This window comes from Anomaloglossus baeobatrachus, chromosome 1 (assembly GCF_048569485.1).
Source record: "Anomaloglossus baeobatrachus isolate aAnoBae1 chromosome 1, aAnoBae1.hap1, whole genome shotgun sequence".
NCBI classification, from domain to species: domain Eukaryota; kingdom Metazoa; phylum Chordata; class Amphibia; order Anura; family Aromobatidae; genus Anomaloglossus; species Anomaloglossus baeobatrachus.
The window spans coordinates 399995944-400023146 of NC_134353.1; the positions used below are offsets into that span (position 1 = coordinate 399995944).

At 46.6% G+C, this 27203-nt stretch overlaps 1 protein-coding gene across 2 annotated transcripts in view; it reads right to left on the reverse strand.

Moving 5' to 3' along the window:
- The window catches only part of LOC142293815 (disintegrin and metalloproteinase domain-containing protein 10-like), a 405039-nt gene that overhangs the window by 255407 nt on the left and 122429 nt on the right, over nt 1-27203 (reverse strand). For both annotated transcript variants that reach the window (XM_075337844.1, XM_075337843.1), the window contains exon 4: nt 936-1082. In XM_075337844.1, coding sequence (XP_075193959.1) covers nt 936-1082 — 147 coding nt within the window. The remainder of the gene's footprint in view (nt 1-935; nt 1083-27203) is intronic.

The following is a 27203-nucleotide window of genomic DNA, read 5'->3' on the forward strand; positions in this document are numbered from 1 at the left end:
CACCAATCAAACACATTTCCCACAATAGATTTTAAGCTTACTACTCTATTTTAAAGAGTACAAAGTAGGTGTCTGTTGTCTTTGTCTTGATCATGCATTGTGCTTTTGGCTTCATGAATCCATTCATAGGCTTCGGTAAAGTCGTTTATATGACAAAGTGTCAAGCTGCACTACTGAAGTTACTGAAGCCACAGGTAATGTAGGTTCAGAGTGCAGTTTAGCAAGTAACCACTAGGGGTCAGCAGAGTAGTCAGTAATCTGAGTCAGCAGCAAGAGGTCTAAGACAGCAGCACAGGGAGAGACAAATCGTGGTCAGGAGCTAGGAAAAAGTCAGAAACAGAAGAGTAGCGTACAAACCAAAGGGGAGAGACGAATGCCAGAGTCAGGAGCAAGGATACGGGTCAGCGGCTGGTAAGTCCAAATACAGATAAGGGAGGAGGACAAACAGGTTAAGACAGGGGAAATCAGCAGACAGGAACGGGTAGTCACGGACCAGGACAGGCAGATGAACAAGGTAGGGTACAGGTCAGGACACAGTAGCAGGGAGGCAGGACACATTGGGAACACTCACCAGAGCCAGTATACACACTGCAAGGTAGAAATATCACAGGCGCTGAACCATAGGTGCAGCACCAAGATATAGTGTCCCGGGATCCGGTGTAGTTAACCCCTGACATGACTAGGCCGGAGCTGGGAGAAAACACAGCAGGGAAAAGCTGGCCTGGATCATGACACAAAGTATGTCTAAAATGTCTAAGTCCTGTCAGATTTATAGCAGAGTAGTAGATAATTATGTTGCCTTAAGCTATGAAAAAAAGTTTGTGACTTTGGATGAATAAATGGTAATCCAGGACAAGCATGTGATACCCTTTTATTAGATGATATCCTAGTGAAAGCATTATATATTTAGGATACATATTTCAGTCCTTACTTACCAATATCTCTCTCATGATACATGTATGATTCCACTGTGCCATTCTTATGCTGCTCATATTCTAAGTAAAATGTACCATTTTTTGTTTGGATAAAGCCATGAAAATATCCATTGATCACAGATCCATGACAAAAGGAATCTTTCTCATCTAAATAAAAAAGTGGGAATGTGGATTACTGTGATAATGCAACAAAGGCATACTCACATTAAAGAATTGCAAACATTAAATGTGATAAATTACTTGTTTTAGGTGAATTTCACAAATATTCTTATCAATAGACATGCACATTTATTGTGATCAGGGCGATAAACCACTACCATTTACGCCTCCATTATTCTCCTTTATTAACTAAATCATATCTATTCTTACTCAGATATAATACAATCTCTTACCCAAAATATGATGATCCAGAGTGTAACATCTACAGTATGTAAAATGTTTTGCAATTTTTCCTATTCATTTCTGCCTTTGACTGGTGGAGGAGGCTTTGTGCCCATAAAGCTTGCATGGTCAATAGTGTACAAGATGGAAACGCTCATTTTATTTTGAGACCGTGATACTCTTTTTTTGTTGTGTCATCCTTTTGTGTAGTGTTATATTCCCCCATATAGCTAAAGCCACATGTATTGTACATATATAGCAAAATGCAAACGTTTTAGGCAGGCATGACAAAAAATGCTGCGAAGACAGAATGCTTTAAAAAAAATAGACGTAACAACAGTTTATATTTATCAAGGAACAAAATACAATGTAAGCAAGCAAAAGAGACATTTAAATCATTCCTCAATATTGCAATTGCAACTTAAAGATAGAAAAGATGTGGAATTATGGAAATTACAGGATGTATGTCCGTTCTGTTGCTTTCCTGCCCCATACCCCTTTGTTCTCTTCTCCCCCTACCTGGCAGGGACACTGACGCCGTTACCACCTTGGCCGCCGCTTGTCTTTTCAGGTGTGCTCGTGTACTGCCCCGGGGCTCGGCCGTCTGCCGAGCCGCTCGGATCCGTGCTCGTTGATGGGTGGCTCGAGCTCACCATGGACCCGAGGGTCACGTCGCTCGTAAAGGGGGTTTGGCGCTGCACGTAGGGACTTTGGTGGGGAAGTCCACGGCCGGGGCCGAGGTGGTTTGTAAGGTATTTTAAGTTCGTGACGCCACCCACGGGTTGTGGTGAATGGATGGACACCACCTCTGCCGTTGACTAGGCTCCCGAGGATGGTGTTGCGCAGCTTGGTGTTGACCCCCTCCGTGGGTAGGGGGATGATGGTCCCGGGGGCCCGAGAGAGGTGCTGAGGCGAGGGAACGGATGCGTGCTGGGGTGTCGGTGCGGTGCGGCGCGGTGTGCGGCCCGAAGGCACTGTTGTACTCACTATGAGAAAATATGCTGGAGTCTCTGGTAAACCAAACAAGATGGTGAACGGTGCCCGCAACCAGCTGCAGTTTCCCCTTAACAGGTTGGTGGTTTCCGCCTTTCTCCTGCACCTCTCTTGTGTGAAAGTTATGACTCTTATGCCTAAGCAATGGTAGTCCGCTCCCCTGCTTGCTGTGTGTCAGAAGAGCCCTGTTTACCCACAGACGCTGGCCCCTTGGGTCTCTATGCCTTGGCGGTGGCTTTACCCTAATGGTTGGGCTGTTGTCTTCAGTCGGGTCTTGTGTGGGAAAGGTCCTAAAGTCCAGTCCTCAATCAGTTGATTTGACTTAGCCTAGTTGTTTCTGGGCCTCGTACTGGGTCTGAGGGTCTGAGTACCCCTCCTGGTGCTCCGGTTTCCAATCGGTTCCCCGGATCGGTACCGGCGGGCCACCACCCATCCCCGGTCCCTACGGTTCCACCGGCTGTAATCCCAGCTCCTGCAGGCGGCCACCATGTCTGCCTCTTTCCCAGAGGTGACTGGGCTCCAACCCAGACACCTGGTGTCGACTTTGGCAGGCCTGAGCACAGGTCTGCCCTTGAACTTGACTCCACTTCACTCCACTGTCAAGACTAATTTAGCCTGTTATCCTGCCTCCGGGCCTGTGAACTCTTCGGTGGGCAGAGCCAACCGCCTGGCTCCGCCCACTGGTGTAGGAGCCCTGGTGCCTCTGGCTAGGAGGCAGACGGTGGTCTCCATCAGCAGGAGACGGGAAGACTGCTCGGCAGAACCGGGTACTCGGACCCTGAAGCCAGATCCGGAAACAAGCGGACTGGTTAATTCACCGATTGAGGCCAGGACTAGAGGTCCTGTCCCACCCAAAGTCCCTCATAGAAGACAACAGCCCACCGACAGGGATAGGAGGTCACCGCCAGGGCCCATAGATCCCACGGGCCAGCATCTGCGGGCACGGCTCCTTAGGCCACATCCAGCCGGGACCGGACTCCTGAGTTTCACAATAGGAAGTCCACCTTACACAAAACAGTGCAGAGAAAAGGATAAAGACCACCAGCCGGGTGGGGGACCCGAATGCATCCGGCCACAACACCGGCCACCATCACCTTGGTTTACCAGAGACTTGTGTGGTTTATTAACAGTGAGTACACAAACACTCCCTGCGGTCGCTATACCCTGCACTGAGACACTGGGTCCTGGGGCCACCATCCCTACCCACGGAGGGGTTAACAACTAGCTGCCACAACATCTCCCCCGGGTGCCCCACAACTGCAGTGGTGGTGTCCCACCTCACCACACACCGCGGGTGGCATCACGAACTTAATACGGCCTAGCCCGTACATCTACATCCCCCCTTTTATTCGTTGTGTCCGCGAGACCCCCGGGTCCGGAGACCCTCGAGCCACCACCAATGAAGGCCCGGATCCGAGCAGCGCCGGCTGCTTGCACGGGGGCGGCACAAAAACATAGGAACTGGGGCAGCAAAATGAAAGCAGGAGAACTCGACTGCCTGGTGGAGTTTACTGCAAGTTTGGGCTATATTTCAGCAAATAGAATTGGAGATTTAGTTAGGTTTAATGCTATCCACAATGGTAAAAAAAAAGAGCTACCATCAAGCAGGCATCTGATTGGCTCAAAATGTATTCTGTTGCAGGACAATTAGTCAAAAACATACATCCAATATCATTAAAACCAATAATATGCCACCAACAGAGCCCTTATTTCAAAATCATCAACACTGTATAAGATCCACAGCCTACATCCATGGAAGATCTGCAGTTAGTTCTTCAACATGTTTGGAACAACGCCCCCTAGAAATTTCTTTAAAAAACTGTGTGTAAGTGTACATAGAAAAACTGAAGAATTGATTCTTTGATGTTGCTTAGAAGGTAAAGGGTTTTATATATATATATATATATATATATATATATATATATATATATATATATATATATATACTAGCTTCGCCCAGGTTAATAACTGTTGTTGACAAAATAGAATGTATTAACATTTCCGGGATAGAATGTATAAATAGAATGTATTAACGCCCGGGATAGTAACTGTCTCTTTGTTTCTCTCCCATTCTCTATCTGTATATATATCTCTGTCTCTATCTCTTTGTCTGTCTGTCTCTTTCCCTGTCTGTCTCTGACTGTCTCTGTCTCTTTCTCCGTCTGTCTCAATCTCTTTCCCTGTCTGTCTATCTCTTTCCCTGTCTGTCTATCTATCTCTGTCACTTTCCCTGTCTGTCTCTTTCCCTGTCTGTCTCTTTCCCTCTCTTTCCCTGTCTGTCTCTTTCCCTGTCTGTCTCTTTCCCTGTGTCTGTCTCTTTGTCTTTCTCTTTACCAGTCTTTGTCTGTCTCTTACCCTGTCTGTCTCTTTCCCTTTCTTTCCCTGTCTGTCTGTTCCCCTGTGTCTGTCTCTGTCTCTTTGTCTGTGTCTGTCTCTTTCCTTGTCAGTCTGTCTCTTTGTCTGTGTCTGTCTCTTTTGTGTCTGTCTCTTACCCTGTCTATGTCTGTTTCTTTCCCTGTCTGTGTCTGTCTCTTTCCCTGAGTGCATTGTGACACGCCAACATTCCATATACGGGCGTGGCTGCGCATTCTTCTGAAGTTCTGGCTGCACTGTGGCTCCCAGCTCCATTCGCTTTAATGGAGGCAGGTTTTTTGGTGAATAACTGTAAAGCGCGGGTTTAAAATCTCCCCTCAAACATAGCCTATGACGCTTTCTGGGTCCAGAAATGTGAGTGTGCAAAATTTTGTGGCTGTAGCTGCGACGATGCAGATAGCAATCCCGGACATACACACACACACACACATACACACACACATCTATACACACACACATCCATACACACATTCAGCTTTATATAATATATATATATATATATATATATATATATATGTGTGTGTGTGTGTGTGTGTGTGTGTGTGTGTGAATGCTGTAATGAATGAGTTCAAGTGTATGGTGAACAGATAAATCAGACTAATGTAATTGCGAGGTTCAGTCCATCCTGTCCAGAAGCCCCTTGGGGAAGGCACCAGGTCCGGATGGCCTTCCCATTATTTATTATAAAAAATTCTTTGACATCCTGGGAGATCACCTCCTAGCAACATTCAACGCTCTACTACTCGGCGACCCTATACCCAAGCAAGCATTAGAGGCTCACATATCATTAATACACAAAGACGGGAAAGATCCGGAGTGTTGTGGAAACTATAGGCCCATCTCACTCTTGAATGTGGACCTAAAGATATATGCTAGCTTAATTGCCAATCGAGTGGCGAATATCCTTCCAGACCTCATCTCCCCAGAGCAATCTGGATTCGTTAGAGGTAGAGAGGGGAAGGATAATGCGCTAAGAGTGATAAATTTAATGCAACACGCCAGGACCCATAAGCTGCCTCTGGTGCTGCTGGCAACGGACGCCGAGAAGACGTTTGACAGGGTGGAATGGACTTTCTTGCAGGGAACGTTGGAGGCCTTCCATTTCCCCCCAAATGCCATACGCGCAATCCTACAGATGTACACATCCCCCACGGCCAGGATTAGGATAAACAACACTCTCACCGATCCCCTTGACATAAAAAATGGCACAAGACAGGGATGCCCCCTATCCCCCCTACTCTTTGTCTTGGTCATGGAGCCATTGTTAATTTCCATCCAGCAAGATCAGGAAATCGAGGGGTTCAGCCTACAGGGAATTCACCACAAGTCCGCCGCCTTTGCCTGACTTGTTGGTGGTAATGTCCAGGCCGGAAAGGGGTTTCCCTGCTTTTATGAAATTACTAGAGGAATACGGCCACTGGTCTAACTTCAAAATTAATCTATCTAAATCAGAAGCATTAAGCATTAATATTGCCAGTAAAGTTACCAAGTCTCTCCAAAAATCGTTTCCTTTTCGATGGCCAAATAGTCACATAACATACCTTGGCATCAAACTAGGGAAAACTTTCAAGTCCTTGTTTGATCTCAACTACAAGCCCCTTTTCCCTAAACTTACCGCACAAATATCCTCGTGGAAGGCTCCCTTTCTTTCGTGGATGGGTCGGAAAAACTTAATTAAAAGCATCATACTCCCAACGTTTTTCTACCTTTTCCAAATGTTACCCATACAAATTCCCAAAGCTTTTCTCTCCCAATGTAATTCTTTAATCTCCAACTATGTCTGGAACAAACATAAACCGAGAATCAACTTCCAAACATTGAACCTTCCAAAAGACAAAGGGGGCATGGGACTGCCTAATATATCATTATACTATCAAGCCGCCGTCCTCTCAAGAACGGTGGACTGGATCAGACGTCCACCGAGTAAATTATGGACATCGATAGAAGAATACCTAGCTCCCACCTCTCTACGATCTCTGCTACTTTCCCCTCCCAGCCAGAGAGATAAAAGAATCTATACAAATGAACTAACGAGAACACTTTTGCAGAACTGGAAGGAAAATAGAGAGATATTGGCCCCACCTCTTTCCCCTCTAACCCAAGTTTCAGACATATTAGACGCCGATGTAAACCAAGCCGCGTCCACGAAATCCACATACCTAACCAATGCAAAGGTTCCGGTGGCAGATCTTTTAGTAGATGGCTCTTTGATATCTAAACAGGAAATGTGTACGAACCCCCTTCTTTCTAAGCTTACATTTCTCCATCATACGAAATTAAAACATGTGATCCAACCATTATTACCTCATACCCATCTCGATAGACCTTTAACTACATTTGAATCTTTCTGCATGCAAACTCGGGCCCCCAGAAAAATTCTTTCTAATTTATACCATGCCTTGCTTACAAAAAAACTGGTGGTGAAGAGAGCCTATATACTGAGATGGGAAAGGGACCTGAAGACCACATTTACCGACTTACAAATGAGCCAAATATATAATGCCTCACACGGTCCGTCATGTTGTGTGAGAGTTCAAGAGAATTCTTTCAAAGTGATTGAGAGATGGTACATTGTCCCCACCTCATCTAATACTTGGAGTTCTTCCACTTCAGATCAGTGCTGGAGATGCGAGAGGGACAAAGGAACATATCTACATGTGTGGTGGACATGTCCGATTATTCAAACCTTCTGGAAGACAGCATCACAGTTAATATTTGACCTCACAGGCAAAAAGGGGGTCCTGGACCCTAGGCAAATGCTCCTGAACTTCCCAATGTGGCCTAAAGATAAAGCTACTTCGAAATTAGTGTCATTTGTGGGTTCAGCCTGTAAACTTCTTATTGCTCAATTGTGGCGCACAACGAAAATTCCCACTCTCACGCAGCTCTTGCTGAAAATTGATCATTTATATTATGTTGAAGAACTCTCAGCCCTTTCTAGTCAGAATATGCTCTCTTTCCTCCAGGTATGGAACGCATGGCAGGTCTATAAGTCTAAACCTCAATTTTCAGTAGTCACTTCGCAGAAGGCAACATAGTGTACTGCAAGTCACCTTACCTCCCCAACCAACAAGTTGAATGACGGCCTGCAGATCATTCTGCCCACGGTTTGAGTGGACCTAAGACCAAAATCTTTTCCCTCTTTCCTATCTCTTCTACCCCTTCCCCTTCTCTATCCGTCTCCTGAACCTGCTAACCCGACTCTCTTATCTGAATTTCATGTGAAATAACCATGCTTTCCTATATTCCAACTATCCCCCCTATCTCTAATTCATATGTTACTTACTGTTATAAATTTGTTTCATATTAATCCAGAAACCAGGCTGATAACCTAGATCGGTCTTCCCCATTGCCTGATGGATAAGTTTATTATTATTTGGCTAAGATCAGATATTGCACAGGTAGTAAGAGTCATGGAGATGTAGGGGAAGCTTTTGTAACAATTGTAATAATATTAGTTAAGACTGTGCTTTCTGTTGACTATGTATTCCTATTTTTTGCCTCAATAAACAAAACATTAAAACAAACAGACTAATGTAATTGCATTAGAATCTTACCTAAGCTGTTGAATAGGTCTAGGATCACCTGTATAGTCGGCCCAAGGGGCTAACCTGTGTGCAGATTAATATCTGATGAACAATTTCAGAAGTCTGTAATCAAATGAAGTTAATTTTAGAGTGTTATAATGTGGATAGCATGTGATTACTAATAGGAAGGATACGTGATTCATGAGTTGTGAATAGATGAAGGTTCAGAGTGGCAGCAAGGTAGAATTAGCGTGCTGATAAAAAGCGGGGTATAGCCCTGGAGCTAGTGGGAACAGTCCACAAAGGCGCCGCTCTCCGCAGGTTAATTGCCGGGTTGCCTGAAGCGTCTCCCCGACCTTGTGTCCGTGTACCCCGCCGTGCCTTCTGTGTGCAGAATTATTAGGCAAGTTGTATTTTAGAAGATTTTTTTTTATTATTGATCAACAACAATGTTCTCAATCAACCCAAAAGATCCATAAATATCAAAGCTTAATATTTTTGGAAGTTGAAGTGTTTTTTTTTTAAGATTTGGCTATCTTAGGAGGATATCTGTTTGTGCAGGTAACTATTACTGTGCAGAATTCTTAGGCAACTTAATAAAAACCTAATATATTCCCATCTCACTTGTTTATTTTCACCAGGTAAACCAATATAATGTCACAAAATTTAGAAATAAACATTTCTGACATGCAAAAATAAAACTCAAAAAAATTAGTGACCAATATAGCCACCTTTCTTTATGATGACACTCAGCCTACCATCCATAGATTCTGTCAGTTGCTTGATCTGTTTACGATCAACATTGCATGCAGCAGCCACCACAGCCTCCCAGACACTGTTCCGAGAGGTGTACTGTTTTCCCTCACTGTAGATCTTACATTTTATGAGGGACCACAGGTTCTCTATGGGGTTCAGATCAGGTGAACAAGGGGGCCATGTCATTATTTTCTCATTTTTTAGACCTTTTCTGGCCAGCCACGCTGTGGAGTAGTTTGATGCATGTGATGGAGCATTGTCCTGCATGAAAATCATGTTTTTCTTGAACGATACGACTTCTTCCTGTACCACTGCATGAAGAAGTTGTCTTCCAGAAAATGGCAGTAAGTCTGGGAGTTGAGCTTCACTCCGTCCTCAACCCGAAAAGGTACCACAAGTTCATCTTTGATGATGCCAGCCCATACCAGTACCCCACCTCCACTTTTCTGGTATCTGAGTCGGAGTGGGGCTCTTTGCCCTTTACTGATCCAGCCTCTAGCCCATCCATCTGGCCGATCAAGAGAAACTCTTGTGATGCCCCTGGACTATCGGGTCATCACATGATATTGCACAATCTGCCCTTCCATGCAGTATCCACCTCCTTCTTGGTTTAGGGTCCCTAACTACATGGTGTTGCCTACATCAGCTAATCAAATCCTAGATACACCCTGCACCACACCCACCAAACACACCAGTGGATGGCTTGAGTGGAATAGACGCTCACCTGGGGGGTTGGAGAGGAGAGGTCAGGAGAGTCAGAAGGAGAGAGTCGGGTCTGAGAAGTGAAAGTGAGAGGAGGTCAGGAACAGGGCTGCTGAGAAGCGGTGGTACTCCTAATTACCACATACCATGGGTGGCGTCACGAACTCTATACTTCCCTTGTAAATAACCCCTTCATTTGAGTGGCCGCACGACCCCCGGGTCCGGAGACCCTCGAGCCACTGAGTACCCGGATTCGAGCAGCTCAGCTGCTGACAAGGGGGCGGTACACCTCAAATTCCTGGCGTCACAAACAGGATTCGAGCAGCACCCACTTACCTGGGTGACGTGCGCCTTAGAAGTCGAAACCGCAAGTCAAAATTCACGTTTCCCGCCATTTGCGCCATCTTCCGCCATCTTTTGGTGCCAAAATGCCGTCTTCGCCATTGAAAGCGTGCGAAACCGAAGCCCCGCCCTTCATCCTGAGAGTGAGCCCGGAAACGTAAGTTCCCAGAAGGCCACAGCACCAAGGTGAGTGGTGGGCGAAAACCGAGGGGACGTGACGGCATGTAGCAGCGGAAGAGAAGCAGGGATGCCAGGACTCTGCCATAACGTTCCTGGACCCCGCAGAGGAAAGATGGCAGCTGAACGGAGCTGGTCACCGGAACATGTCGTTCCAGGGACCGCAACCTGGATTGAGGAAGAGACGGAGCAGCTTTGCAGAAGGATGCAGTTCCTGTAAATATTGGACCACTGGAGGAAAGAGATGAGGAGCCTGGTGGTGGCGGTACGAGCCCGTGAGATCTAAATCCCACGTGAAGAGAGGGTAAGCGGTTACCCAGTCCCTGTTGATTACCTTAATCCGGCCAATGCGGCTGTAGCCCCCACTCCCAGCAAGCACTCTGCCGCCACCAACCCCATCCTCGGCGGACGCCGAGCTGCCTGCTCCCACACCATGGCAGCGGAAACCTCAGCCCCCTTTAATGAAGAAGCAGCTGTGGAACCCCTGGTTCCGTCACCCAACCAGGTCATGACATCGGTCACCCCAACACCGGCCCGACCAGACCCGGCCGCATCACCGGGCCCGTCCTTAGAGGCGGAGCACCCGGACTCTGCAACCCCGGCTGCGTAGCAGTCGGTTCCTTTGTTCACAATGGTGAAGGTGAAGCCTGGAGAGCTGCCGATTCCACCACCCCGTGGCATCCCAACGGCCGTTGGGGCAGCAAGAGTACAACTAAAGCCTATGCCAGCTAGGGAGCCGAGGCCGGACGCTGACTCCCCCTACTGGGAACGACACCAGCAGGAGCTGCAAATGGAGATGACAGCATGAGACTGGCGACGACGGTAACTTGCCGCCCGCAACCGAGAAGAGAAAGAGCAGGTGAGAAGCGCTGCTTCCCGAGTCCAAGGGCCATGGTACCGTGGTCTGGTGGATCATTTTGACCCGGTTTAGGGATGGGGGTTCATCCGGGAGGCAGGCCTCACAGCCGGGGTGTTTGTGTCGCGACGGGATGTGGCACAGTACCTCCCCGTGGGACACCACGAGCGAAATCTGGAGCCAGAGGATATGGTCACCTATACTTGGCATTGTGGAAAGCGGGGCAGGTATGCCCTGGATGTGATCAAGCAGGTGATGATGGAGGAAGAGTGTGTACCGGCGTCAGTGGTGCGAAGTCGCAAGGAAGCATGGCTACGGGACCCGGTCGTGTAACGTGAAAGTATAAACTGTTAGGCATCTGTGTTTTCTTTTATTGTTTTACAAAGTTTGTTATTTTCCATATAGAGTAATGTTATGAAACAGTGTTTTAATCAACCAGGTTTAAATCAATAGAAAAAGTCACCTGATTAGGAAAAGATCATATAATGTGTGCACCAGGTGCATGGACTTCGTTATATTTATGCACCAATGTTTAGTAGTAAAAATGGACCATGGTCATGGGACTGGTTGTGACCAACACAGACTTGTGTATTGTAAATAGTTGCACCTCCTGTGCCCATCAGAGTCGTCTTTTGCAACACTCAGGACCTTAACCTGGTCACGGACCCACAAATGGGTATGCAGCAGGTCAGGTTGTTTGGGTGGCAGGTTAATGGGATCCAGGACGTTGGGACTGGACTATCGCAGAAAAGGCTGCAACAGAGCAGGTTGAGCCTCCACTACTAACGTAACCGGTAGCGTTCCATTGCTGAAATAACGAACTCTAAAGTTATCGTAACGTTTAAGTGCAAAGCCTCCTTAATGTGGGATGAAACCTGTTAATAAAAATGTTCTTCTTTTCTATTTTACAGTTTTGAAAAAAAAAAACCCTCTGATGTGTGGTAGCTCAAGGACTAGCTACATTTAACCAAGGGGGAATGTGACTCCCCTGGACTATCGGGTTGTCACAGGGTATTGCACAATCTGCCCTTCCGTGCAGTATCCACCTCCTTCTTGGCTTAGGGTCCCTAACTACATGGTGTTGCCTACATCAGTTAATCACATCTTAGGTACACCCTGCACCGCACCCACCAAACACACCAGAGGACAGCTTGAGTGGAATAGTGTCGTCCACCTGGGGGGTTGGAGAGGAGAGGTCAGGAGTGTCAGAAGGAGAGAGTCGGGTCTGAGAAGTGAAAGTGAGAGTTGGTCAGGATCAGGGCTCCTGGGAAGCAATCTAGGTGGCAGATGGTGGTCTGGGCCTAGAGGAGCTGGGGTTGGGGTACGAGGGGGATAGGACTTTCCTCTCAAAACGGTCCAGAAAATCCCAAGCGTGAACCCTGAGAGCAAGCTCCCACACATAGCCATAGTGGGGAGCGGGACCCAGCAAGTTTAACACTACCGGGACCACCAAAGAATATAACAGTGCCAGGAGGCAGGTCACGGATCACCAGGCAGCACCATTGGGGACGGGACCCAAACTAAGCTCTCCTCAGCGGCATTGGTGTCCAGAGACTTGCTTGATTAGTTGTCGGTGTCACCTTAATGGACTGAGTGAGAACAACACTGATCCCCTTGTATCCAACGGCACTTCCCGTACCATCAACGAATCCCGGGGTATTCCCCCTACCTATGGAGGGTCAAAACACCTCGCTGCCCCATTCCATCATCGCCGGGTACTCCCAACTGCAGCGGTGGTACTCCTAATTACCACATACCATGGGTGGTGTCACAAACTCTATACTGCCCCTTGTAAATACCCCCTACATTTGAGTGGCCGCACGACCCCCGTGTCGGCAGACCCTCGAGCCACTGAGTACCCGGATCCGAGCAGCTCGGCTGTTGACACGGGGGGGGGGGGACACTCTCATTTCATCAGTCCATAAAAACTTTGAGAAATCAAACTTAAGATATTTCTTGGCCCAGTCTTGATGTTATACCATATGTTTCTTGTTCAAAAGTGGTCATTTTTCAGTCTTCCTTATTTTGGCCATGTCCCTGAGTATGGCACACCTTGTGCTTTTTGATACTACAGTGACGTTGCAGTTCTGAAATATGTTCAAACTGGTGGCAAATGGCATCTTGGCAGGTTCACGCTTGATTTTCCTCAATTCATGGGCAGTTATTTTGCGCCTTTTCTGCCCAACACGCTTCTCGCGACCCTGTTGGGTATTTGCCATGAAACGCTTGATTGTTCGCTGATCACGTTTCAAAAGTTTGACAATTTCAAGACTGCTGCATCCCTCTGCAAGACATCTCACAATTTTGGACTTTTCAGAGCCCGTCAAATCTCTCTTCTGACCCATTTTGCCAAAGGAAAGGAAGTTGCCTAATAATTAAGCACACCTTATATAGAGTGTTGATGTCATTATACCACACCCCTCCTCACTACAGGGATGCACATCACCGTATTTACTTAATTGGTAGTTGGCTCTCAAGCCTACACAGCTTGGAGTAGGACAACATGTATATAAGTTATCATGTGATCAAAATACTCATATGAATTAACACATGTGGAATGAAATATTTAACAAAAAAGTGTGAAACAACTGAAAATATGTCTTATATTCTAGGTTCTTCAAAGTAGCCACCTTTTGCTTTGATTACTGATTTGCACACGCTTGGCATTCTCTTGATGAGCTTCAAGAGTTAGTCACCGGAAATTGTTTTCACTTCACAGGTGTGCCCTGTCTGGTTTAATAAGTGGGAATTCTTGCCTTATAAATGGGGTTGGGACAATCAGTGTGTTGTGCAGAAGTCTGGTGGATACACAGCTAATAGTCCTACTGAATAGACTGTTAGCTGCTTGTTTCTTGCCATAATACAAATTCTAAATAAAGAAAAATGAGTGGCTATCATTACTTTAAGAAATGAAGGTCAGTCAGTCCGAAAAATTGGCAAAACTTTGAAAGTGTCCCCAAGTGCAGTGGCAAACGCCATCAAACGCTACAAAGAAACTGGCTCACGTGAGGACCGCCCCAGGAAAGGAAGACCAAGAGTCACCTCTGCTGCAGAGGATAACTTTATCCGAGTCACCAGCCTCAGAAATCGCAGGTTAACAGCAGCTCAGATTAGAGACCAGGTCAATGCCACACAGAGTTCTAGCAGCAGACTCATCTCTAGAATATCTGTTAAGAAGAGACTTTGTGCAGCAGGCCTTCATGGTAAAATAGCTGCTAGGAAACCACTGCTAAGGACAGGCAACAATCAGAAGAGAGTTGTTTGGGCTAAAGAACACAAGGAATGTACATTAGACCAGTGGAAATCTGTGCTTTGGTCTGATGAGTCCAAATTTGAGATCTTTGGATCCAACCACCGTGTCTTTGTGCGACGCTAAATGATGAACGGATGAATTCTACATGCCTGGTTCTGACCGTGAAGCATGGAGCAGGAGGTGTGATGGTGTGGGGGTGCTGTGTTGGTGACACTGTTGGGGATTTATTCAATATTGAAGGCAAACTGAACCAGCATGGCTACCACAGCATCTTGCAGCGGCATGCTATTCCATCCGGTTTGCGTTTAGTTGGACCATCATTTATTTTACAACAGGACAATTACCACAAACACACCTCCAGGCTGTGTAAGAGCTATTTGACTAAGAAGGAGAGTGATGGGGTGCTACACCAGATGACCTGGCCTCCACAGTCACCAGACCTGAACCCAATCGAGATGGTTTGGTGTGAGCTGGATTGCAGAGTGAAGGCAAAAGGGCCAACAAGTACTAAGCATCTCTGGGAACTCCTTCAAGACTGTTGGAAGACCATTTCCGGTGACTACCTCTTGAAGTTCATCAAGAGAATGCCAAACGTGTGCAAAGCATTAATCAAAGCAAAAGGTGGCTACTTTGAAGAACATAAGACATATTTTCAGTTGTTTCACACTTTTTTGTTAAGTATTTCATTCCACATGTGTTAATTCATAGTTTTGATGCCTTCAATGTGAATCTACAATTTTCAGAGTTATGAAATTTAAGAAAACTCTTTCAATGAGAAGGTGTGCCCAAACCTTTGGTCTGTATTGTAAATTTCGAAAATTGGTGAAGCATTCAATACCTATTTCTCCCGCTGTATATGTGTGTATATATATATATATATATATATATATATATATATATATATATACACAGTGCCTTGCGAAAGTATTCGGCCCCCTTGAATTTTTCGGCCTTTTCTCACATTTCAGGCTTCAAACATAAAGATAAAATTTTAATGTTATGGTGAAGAATCAACAACAAGTGGGACACAATTGTGAAGTTGAACGAAATGTATTGCTTATTTTAAACTTTTAGAAAAAATAATAAACTGAAAAGTGGGGCGTGCAATATTATTCGGCCCCTTTACTTTCAGTGCAGCAAACTCACTCCAGAAGTTCATTGAGGATCTCTGAATGATCCAATGTTGTCCTAAATGACTGATGATGATAAATATAAGCCACCTGTGTGTAATCTAGTCTCCGTATAAATGCACTTGCTCTGTGATAGTTTCAGTGATCTGTTTAAAGCACAGAGAGCATCATGAAGACTAAGGAACACAACAGGCAGGTCCATGGTACTGTTGTGGAGAAATTTAAAGCTGGATTTGGTTACAAAAAGGTTTCCACAACTTCAAACATCCCAAGAAGCACTGTGCAAGCGATCATATTGAAATGGAAGAAGTATTATACTGTACCGCCCCAGCGCCAGCAGCCGGGCTGCTGCTCGGATCCGGTGGCTCGAGGGGTCTCCGTACCCGGGAGGGGTCACGCGGACAATCGAAATAAAAGGGAGTATTTCCAGGGGATTTTGTGGTTAGAGTTCATGACACCACCCACGGTGTGTGGTAAGGTGGAATACCACCGCTACTGTTGTGAGCGCCCGGTTGCGATGGAATGGCAGACAGGTGTTTAACCCCTCCGTGGGTAGGGGGAAGTGCCCTGGGGCTTGGTGGTGGTGAGAGGGGAGCACCATTGGGGAGGAAAGGGTCACTGCGTACTCACTCAGTCCAATAACACTGACACCGACAACTTGTAAACCGGAAATCTTAGCACCGCTGTAGCAGGGAGGGAGCACTCTGGGATCCCATGAGCACGCTGGGATCCCATGCCCGATGGTGTTGCTTGTTAGCCTGTGATCTTTTCCTTGGCACTTTCTTTACTGGTTGGCCCCTGTAGTGTAAAACTAGTCGGGTCCCGCTAACCCGTATGGCTAACAGAGTGAGATTGCTCTCAGGGTTCACACTTGGGATTTTCTGGACTGTGTATTGGGAAAGTCCTATCCCCTTCGTTGCGCTAGTACCCCAATTTTGGAGCGGGTGGAGGACAAATCATGAAGTCTTCACCCTTGTCGGGTAAATTACCAGGATGCTTGAAGCTACTTCCCGGCCTACGGTCCACGTACCCCACCATGCCCTGACCCCTGCCCGGAGATGGCTCAAGGCTGCCGGCTGCCCTGCTCGACAGTTCTGTGCCCCTTGACACGATCCCCTGCGACCGGGGTTCCAGCTCCTACCAGGCCCAGACAACGTCTGCCACCTAGTAACTGAGGAGCCCAGCTCCTAACTTCCTCCAACTAACTTGTAACCTCTCCTCTCGAGAGTCAACACTCAACTCACTACTCCTGACACTCCTGACCCTCCCTAACCAACCCCCCAAGTGGGTGGCCCTATTCCCTTCAGGCTACCCACTGGTGTGTCTGGTGGGTGTGGTGCAGTGTTTTTAGGATTTTTGATTGGCTTGTTCTTAGCAACACCAAAGGCCAGGGACCCGTAACCAAGGAGGAGATGGACACCATGCAGCAGGGCAGATTGCACAATGTCCTGTGACGACCTGATAGGCCAGGGCGTCACAATGCCACTGCAAATCTACCAAGACCCGACCGTCCCTCAAAAATGTCATCTCAAACAAGGAGAAGACTGATCAGAGATGCAGCCAACAGGCCCATGATCACTCTGGATGAACTACAGAGATCTACAGCTGAGGTGGGAGAGTCTGTCCATAGGATAACAATCAGTCATACACTGCATAAATCTGGCCTTTATGGAAGAGTGACAAAAATAAAGCCATTTCTCAAACATATCCATAAAAAGTGTTCTTTAAAGTTTGCCACAAGCCACCTGGGAGACACACCAAACATGTGGAAGAAGGTGCTCTGGTCAGATGAAATCAAAATCGAACTTTTTGAGGACAATGCCAAATGATATGTTTGGTGTAAAAGTAACATAGCTCATCACCCTGAACACACCATCCCCACTGTCAAACATGGTGATGGCAGCATCATGGTTTGGGCCAGCTTTTCTTCAGCAGGGACAGGGAAGATGGTTAAAATTGATGGGAAGATGGATGGAGCCAAATACAGGACCATTCTTGAAGAAAACCTGTTGGAGTCTGCAAAAGACCTGAAACTGGGATGGAGATTTGTCTTCCAACAAGACAATGATCCCAAACGTAAAGAAAAATCTACAATGGAAAGATTCACAAATAACCGTATCCAGGTGTTAGAATGGCCAAGTCAAAGTCCAGGACTGAATCCAATCGAGAATCTGTGGAAAAAGCTGAAAACTGCTGTTCACAAACCCTCTCCATCTAACCTCACTGAGCTCAAGCTATTTGCAAAGAAAGAATGGGCAAGAATTTCAGTCTCTCGATGTGCAGAACTGATAGACACATACCCCAAGCGACTTGCAGCTGTAATAACAGAAAAAGGTGGCGCTACAAAGTATTAACTTAAAGGGGCCGAATAATATTGCACGCCCCACTTTTCAGTTTATTATTTTCTATAAAACTTTAAAATAAGCAATAAATTTCGTTCAACTTCACAATTGTGTCCCACTTGTTGTTGACTCTTCACCATAACATTAAAATTTTATCTTTATGTTTGAAGCCTGAAATGTGAGAAATAAAAGAAAAATTCAAAGGGGCCGAATACCCCTGTATGTGTGTGTGTATATATATATATATATATATATACATATATATACATACATATTATACACATATATATATATATATATATATATGTCGCGGGCGGAGGGGACGCGCTCGCCACGCTCGGGTCCGCTCGGTGGCTCAAGCGGTGGGCCGGATCCGGGGACTTGAGCGGCGCTCCTCGCCCGTGAGTGAAAAGGGGGTGGTTTGTTTGGGGATTTAGTCCGTGACACCACCCACGGGTTGTGGTGAAGATGGGCACCACCGCTGCTGGTGACGGGGATCCCGGGAGCGATGTTAGGGAGCAGGTGGGATGTTGTTTTCCCCCTCCGTGGGTAGGGGTTGGTGGTCCCGGGGCCCGGTGGTGTGACAGGGAGGCAGTGTTGGTGAGGTGCAGGGTTGCAGGGACAGCGCGGCGCGGTGCCGGATGGTACGGGTGTACTCACTCAGCAAAAGAGGCACAAAGTCTCCAGTAAACCAAACGGCTGGATGGACGGGTCCCGCAGCCGACTGCAGTGTCTCTCTCCCCAGACAGGTGATGGTGGCTGTCTTTCCCTGCACCTTTGTGTACTGTGTCGACTCTGATGGCTTCCCAACAGTAGTCCGCTCCCCGGCGTATGGGTGCCAGAGGAGCCCGTTTTGCCCGCAGGCACTGGCCCTTGGATCTCTAGCCTGTGGTGGTGGCTGTATATCCTCACGGTGTGAGCAGTTGCCTTCAATTGGGACTTGGTTGTTAGGAAACCCTGGGGTTCCTGTCACACTCGGATTTGACTATTAACGGCGGCGCCAAGCCTGGTCGGGGTCCGATGGTCCTGCCTGTGTGCTTAGATTCACTCCGTTCCCCGTTTCGGTACCGGTGGGCCACCGCCCAGCCCCGGTCCTCACGGCTCTGCGGAGTTCCACCAACTCTTGCAGACGGCCACCACCGTCTGCCAACCTTGCTGTCAATGCCTGGGCCACTACCCAGGCACACACAGTGTCTCAGCTCCTCTCGATTCTCCTCCTCAACTCAACTCCCTAAACTCAACTAACTGCCTTTTCCCCGGCTCCAGGCCTGTGAACTCCTCGGTGGGTGGGGCCAACCGCCTGGCTCCGCCCCACCTGGTGTGGACGTCAGACCCTGGAGGGAGGCAACAAGGGTTTTTGTCTGACTGTTGTAGCTGTCTAGGGTGGGGTGTGTGTGTGTGTGTTCCGTCTGTCGCTACCTGGCTAGTCCAGGGCGCCACATATATACACATGCAGCGGGAGAAATAAGTATTGAATGCATCACCAATTTTAAAAGTAAATATATTTCTAAAGGTGCTATTGACATGTATTTCCCACAAGATGTTGGTAACAACCCATTCAATCCACATAGACAAAGAAATCAAATCATATATTTCCATGACACAGGAAAAAAGTCTTGAACACGCTTACTAAAATTTATTTAATACTTTGTGCAAAAGCTTTCGTTGGTGATGACAAACTAGTTGCATGCATTGCTCAAGTGTGATTTTGGTCGATCCTTCCACACAAACACTCATTTAAATCCTGAAAATTCTGTTGATACTTTCTATGAACTCTGAGCGTTAGTTGTTTCCATATTCCATTCGATTTAGATCAGGTGATTTGCTGGAATATTCTAGCAACTTTCAATTCTTTCTCTGAAACCAACTGAGAGTTTCCTTGGATATGTGTTTGGAATCATTGTCCAGCCTCATTTCTTCTTCATCATCCTGGTAGATGGCGCAGATTTGTATCAAGAATATGTTGGGGTTGAACACAAATATTCTGTGAAACATTTGGGAATTAAAACAATATTTCTACAAAGCTCCTCATTTCAGGAGGTTTCAAGCTGAGACAGAGTACCCCCAAAATGTCGCTCAGATATGAAAGACTGGAATTAGCATCCACATGGTAGTCTTCCACATGGTGAACTCGCTGAGCTCTGCCTTATCTGCGCAGTCCAAGATTGTTACAGCTCAAGACTTCAGGAGGCGGCTTCATACCAGCACCTCAGGATCATGGTAATGCCATGCGTATCCGCATTATTATGGGCTGTTCACTGTACTAGATGAGAGGATTGGATATGTGCTTTCTCAATATATAGCTTATGGACAAAATTCCATGTTTTATTGCCAATTTTAACTTAACCATCTACAAGCTATTAGTCACTTTGAACAGTGGGATAGTTTTTTTTTTTTTTTTTTGAATGGTGAAGCTTTATTAGCGATTGAAGTGTATTTCTATGGTATACCAAATTTTTCTGATTATAAGATGCACTTTTCCTCCCAAAAATTTGGAAGAAAAATGAGGGGTGCGTCTTATAAGGCGAATGTAGCTTACTGGGAGGTGGAGAATGGGTGATGTCCAGGCTGAGGTGGGAGCTGTACTGGCTGCAGTGGGGGCTATGCTGGCTGCAATGGGGACTGTGCTGGCTGTGGAGGGGGCTGTGTGGCGCAGGGTGGTGCGGCGGGTGAGATGCTCTGTCAGCGGTGCCGGCTTAAAATAATGGTGCTTGCAGTTCGCGCATGCGCAGATAGCTCTCTCGGCTTAAGATCTCATCTCTACACATTCCGCCTCCAGTCCATTGATCCCCCAGCAGCAGACTGAAGGAAAATAGTACCCAGAGGTGGTGCATGTGTTGATGAGATCTCAGCTTGTCATTGAACCGAGATCTCAGCTTGTCATTGAGCTAAGAGCTCAATCTGCGCACGCGCTAAATGTGGGTGCCATTTCTTTGAAGCCTACAACTCCAACAGAGCATCTGTGACATCCACCGCACCGCCCTGCTCCACACAGCCAGCATGGCACCCGTGGCCAGCACAGCCCCCACCGCAGCCAGCACAGCTCCCACCACATCCAGCACAGCCCTCACCGCTGCGTCTGCAGCATTGCCCTACTCCAGCACCGCCCCTGCCTCCTGTGACCTCGCTCCAACACTGCTGCTGCCCCCACTCCTGTGAGACACCACTGGAGTATAAGTCGGACCCCTCACACAGCCTCAGAAATCCTGTAGCATTGAACGAATGCTAGGTTTGTTATTTTTATTAATTTGCAACCTTTGCCCCATTTAGAGAAAATCCTTTTTTAAAAAAAAAAAAATAAAATCACGTTTTCGTGTAGCTAAACATTTTTTCAAAACACAACATAATTTATATTACAGTTGGTATAATAAAAGGCAATATCACAACCCAAACAGACTGGAAATTGTGAGAATGCAAATTTCGGCTACATTTACACATCTGTGTTAAAAGTGCTTTACACGCTGCGACATCGCTATCGATATATCGTCGGGGTCACGTCGTTAGTGACGCACATCCGGCGCCGTTAGCAACATTGCAGCGTGTGACACTAAGGAGCGACGATCAATGAGTGCAAAAACGTGAAAAATCGTTGCTCGTTGACACGTCGTTTCAAAACATCGTTGCTGCTGCAGGTACGATGTTGTTCGTCATTCCTGCAGCAGTACACATCGCTATGTGTGACACCGCAGGAACGACGAACACATCTCCTTACCTACGTCCACCGGCAATGAGGAAGGAAGGAGGTGGGCGGCATGTTCCGACCGCTCATCTCCTCCCCTCCTCTGCTATTGGCCGGCCGCTTAGTGACGCCGCAGTGATGTCACTATGACGCCGAACGCACCTCCCCCTTGAAGGAGGGATTGTTCGGCGGTCACAGCAACGTCGCTGTAAAGGTATGTGCGTGTGACACTGCCGTAGAGATAATGTTCGCAACAGCAGCGATCACCAAATGTCGCACAAGCGACGGGGGCGGGTGCTATCGCGCACGACATCGCTAGCTATGGCTAGCGATGTCGCAGCATGTAACGCACCCTGTAGTGTCACCATCTGAGAAAAATGGCTAAGTATGGCTAGTAGCGCCATTATTTTTTCAGAGTGTGAACTTTTTTTATCCATTGACATAGTAATTCAGAGTTCTGGTCAAGTTTCATCCTTTTTTATCAGATACATTACTAAATATGTCTTATGTGTTTAATCTGTTTTACATGGATCCCCATAGACTTTAATGTCTGAGTCTGATCCAAAAACATATGAGAATAAGATATGTTCCTAGTCTCGCCTACTAGAAACACATCAGATTTTTACGTCAATGAAACTCTACGGGTGAACTAATAAAAAGTAGTTGTTTTCCATCCAGAAGAAACTGATGATTTTTCATGTCCATTAGGGGTGATGAGGGTTGTATTGTGTGTGGGGGGAGGGGTAATGGAGGGTGCATTGTATTGTGTGTGGGGGGGAGGGGTAATGGAGGGTGTATTGTGTGTGGGGGGAGAGGTCATGAGGGGTCCAGTGTTTGTGTGTGGGGAGAGGTAATGAGGGGTGCATTGTATTGTGTGTGTGTGTGTGTGTGTGGGGAGAGGGGTAATGGGGGGTGCATTGTATTGTGTGTGGGGAGAGGGGTAATGGGGGGTGCATTGTATTGTGTGTGGGGAGAGGGGTAATGGGGGGTGCATTGTATTGTGTGTGGGGAGAGGGGTAATGGGGGATGCATTGTATTGTGTGTGGGGAGAGGGGTAATGGGGGGTGCATTGTATTGTGTGTGAGGAGAGGGGTAATGGGGGGTGCATTGTATTGTGTGTGGGGAGAGGGGTAATGGGGGGTGCATTGTATTGTGTGGGGAGAGGGGTAATGGGGGGTGCATTGTATTGTGTGTGGGGAGAGGGGTAATGGGGGGTGCATTGTATTGTGTGGGGAGAGGGGTAATGGGGGGTGCATTGTATTGTGTGTGGGGAGAGGGGTAATGGGGGGTGCATTGTATTGTGTGTGGGGAGAGGTGTGTAATGGGGGGTGCATTGTATTGTGTGTGGGGAGAGGGGTAATGGGGGGTGCATTGTATTGTGTGTGAGGAGAGGGGTAATGGGGGGTGCATTGTATTGTGTGTGAGGAGAGGGGTAATGGGGGGTGCATTGTATTGTGTGTGTAGGGTTAATGGGGGGTACATTGTATTGTGTGTGCGTGTGTGTGTAGGGGTAATGGGGGGTGCATTGTATTGTGTGTGCGTAGGGGTAATGGGGGGTGCATTGTATTGTGTGTGGGGAGAGGGGTAATGGGGGGTGCATTGTATTGTGTGTGAGGAGAGGGGTAATGGGGGGGTGCATTGTATTGTGTGTGGGGGGAGGGGTAATGTGTGTGGGGGGAGGGGTAATGGGGGTGCATTGTATTGTGTGTGTGTGTGTGTGTATGTAGGGGGAGGGGTAATGGGGGGGTGCATTGTATTGTGTGTGTGTGTGGGGAGGGGTAATGGGGGGTGCATTGTATTGTGTGTGGGGAGGGGTAATGGAGGGTGCATTGTATTGTGTGTGGGGAGGGGTAATGGGGGGTGCATTGTATTGTGTGTGGGGAGGGGTAATGGGGGGTGCATTGTATTGTGTGTGTGTGTGTGGGGAGGGGTAATGGGGGGTGCATTGTATTGTGTGTGTGTGTCTGTAGGGGGTGATGGGGGGTGCATTGTATTGTGTGTGTGTGTCTGTAGGGGGTGATGGGGGGTGCATTGTAGTGTGTGTGTGTGTGTGTGTGTGTGTCAGAGATGTGTGTGTAAGAAGCAGTACTGTGTGTATATATGAATTAGAGCAGTCTGTGCGCCCCCCCCCAGAACTATATGGGTTCCCCAGAGCGCTGTCACCCATCGCAGTGATGAGTACACCACCAGAGCTGTTTGCCACTCCAGTAACGTCTATGCCCCCTGCCCCTCCTGTAATATATATATCGTAGCCCCCAGCCCCTCCTGTGATGTATATACAGCAGTGCTGTCAGTGTGCAGTCATGTGTGTTAGTGACAGCCATCGTGAAACAGCCACATGTCCTGAAGGAGCTGGACGGAAACAAGCAGGAGAGGTGAGTGAGGCTGCTGGCGACTTTCCCATATTAATACCTGTAAGGGCTCATGCGCACGTAACTGCTGAATATTCTGCAGCGATGTGACAGCACATGTGCGCGTCAAATCGCTGCAGAAACACTGCATAATGGATGCAGTTTTTCTGTACAAAAAAAGCCGATTTCATGCGCTCTGGCTGCTGCCCCCACCATAGACAGAGCGGGAGCTGCATCCATAGCGCACGGAATAATTGACATGCTCATTTTATGAATGCACGGATTTGGGTCAACATTTTAGCACCCAAATCGCTGCGTTCATAAAAGCAATGGGTGCACGTATCATGCACAATCTACATAGATTGTATAGGGGACGCAGGACGCATGCATTTACACTGCAGTGCTATACGCAGCGTAAATGCATGTAATTACGCAACGTGCGCACGAGCCCTAATGCGTCTGTGTCTGCATGTATGTCAGTGTATATAACTGTGCATATATTTGTCTGTTTATATGTATTTTTCTGAATTTGTCTTCAAATATGTATATATACGCATGCCTGTATGTGTGTGTGCGTGTCTGTGTGTGGATGGGGCCCACTGAGACTCACCCGGAGGCCACAAAACCCTGGAGCTGGCCCTGGCTGCCTTAACATTGGGATCAATAAAAAATATGTGACAAAAGCGGGCTTTACACGCTACAATATATCTAACGATGTCTCGGCGGGGTCACGTCGTAAGTGACGCACATCCGGCATCGTTAGTGATATTGTAGTGTGTGACAGCTACGTGCGACCCTGATTGTGCGTTAAAACGTTGATCGCTGACACGTCGTTCATTTTCTAAAAATAGAACGTCTCTTTGTTCATCGTTCTTGAGGCAGCACACATCGCTCCGTGTGATACCCCGGGAACAATGAACTGCAGCTTACCTGCGTACTGCCGGCAATGCGGAAGGAAGGAGGTGGGCGGGATGTTTACGTCCCGCTCATCTCCGCCCCTCTGCTTCTATTGGCCGGCCGCTGTGTGACGTCCCTTTCACTTCAGGAAGTGGATGTTCGCCGCCCACAGCGAGGTCATTTGGAAGGTAAGTACGTGTGACGGGGGTTAATCGTTTATGCGACACGGGCAACAAATTGCCTGTTCTGCACATACGATGGGGGCGTGTGCGATCGCATACGAGATCGAAATGTGTAAAGCAGCCTTAACTCTACTTTCTGTGTGTAAGTGGACAGCTGTGATTTATCCTGGACTGTGTCTGTATTGTAGTACTGTAAATCTGAATGTGGCAGAACAGGATAAGATAAATGTTCATTGGATTTATATCTAAATGCTACGGTTCGTGCTCTACTGTTATGGCTAAAAATGTTAACGTTATGGGGCCCCCACCAGATTTTCTGCCCAGGGGCCCCCACCAACCTTAATCTGGCCCTGTCCATTGTCATCTGTATTTCATCTGTTTTTATTGATCAGTAGTTATTAAAATGTACATGATATAGTTTCCTATTTTAAGAACTAAAACGGATGCTACATGGTTGACCCATATGGGATCCAATGTTTTTTGCGCTCCCATAAACTTGAATAGGTGAATCTCATTCCAAGAAGACTAGTGCATGATGTTTTTTTTCACGTAGTCATACAGTCCATGAAAAAAAATAGTTATCTGAACAACCATTGGTCCAAATGGTCTCTGTTTTTTCACTGACAAAACTTGGACTGTAAAAAGGGTTGTGTAACCTTAACCTATTGTCAGTGTGCTGTCCTAGAAAAATTGGACAACACATGAACGTGTTACACGAATGTGCCAATGAATGTAGCCTTATGGCGATGTTTGACATGCAAAACTGAATTTGTTGCAAGGACTTATGTCATTTTACAACATTAAAAGAATATAGTCCAGAGATCTTGGAAGCATCAAGTCTCTAAACTAACATCAGTTTGGAGATAATAAGGTTAGGGCTACACCGCAATGTCTTACACATCATTGGTCGGCAATTACAAAGGGAGCTACCAACAGTGGATCTTGATCATTTCCATGCGAAAGTGCATTCAGAGTGGCAGAACATTCCTCAGACAAGCATTAATAACATCATAGATAGCATGCCAAAGTTTATAAGTGTGTGTATTCTGCACTCAGTGCAGAATATATATATCTTTATATATATATATATATATATATATATATATATATATATATCTTTATAATATATATCTATCTTTTTTTTTTATTTATTTATATATACAGTCAGGTCCAGAAATATTTGGACAGTGACACAAGTTTTGTTATTTTTGCTCTTTACAAAAACATGTTCAGAAATACAATTATATATATAATATGGGCTGAAAGTGCACACTCCCAGCTGCAATATGAGAGTTTTCACATCCAAATCGGAGAAAGGGTTTAGGAATCATAGCTCTGTAATGCATAGCCTCCTCTTTTTCAAGGGACCAAAAGTAATTGGACAAGGGACTCTAAGGGCTGCAATTAACTCTGAAGGCGTCTCCCTCGTTAACCTGTAATCAATGAAGTAGTTAAAAGGTCTGGGGTTGATTACAGGTGTGTGGTTTTGCATTTGGAAGTTGTTGCTGTGACCAGACAACATGAGGTCTAAGGAACTCTCAATTGAGGTGAAGCAGAACATCCTGAGGCTGAAAAAAAAGAAAAAACACATCAGAGAGATAGCAGACATGCTTGGAGTAGCAAAATCAACAGTCGGGTACATTCTGAGAAAAAAGGAATTGACTGGTGAGCTTGGGAACTCAAAAAGGCCTGGGCGTCCACGGATGACAACAGTGGTGGATGATCGCCGCATACTTTCTTTGGTGAAGAAGAACCCGTTCACAACATCAACTGAAGTCCAGAACACTCTCAGTGAAGTAGGTGTATCTGTCTCTAAGTCAACAGTAAAGAGAAGACTCCATGAAAGTAAATACAAAGGGTTCACATCTAGATGCAAACCATTCATCAATTCCAAAAATAGACAGGCCAGAGTTAAATTTGCTGAAAAACACCTCATGAAGCCAGCTCAGTTCTGGAAAAGTATTCTATGGACAGATGAGACAAAGATCAACCTGTACCAGAATGATGGGAAGAAAAAAGTTTGGAGAAGAAAGGGAACGGCACATGATCCAAGGCACACCACATCCTCTGTAAAACATGGTGGAGGCAACGTGATGGCATGGGCATGCATGGCTTTCAATGGCACTGGGTCACTTGTGTTTATTGATGACATAACAGCAGACAAGAGTAGCCGGATGAATTCTGAAGTGTACCGGGATATACTTTCAGCCCAGATTCAGCCAAATGCCGCAAAGTTGATCGGACGACGCTTCATAGTACAGATGGACAATGACCCAAAGCATACAGCCAAAGCTACCCAGGAGTTCATGAGTGCAAAAAAGTGGAAC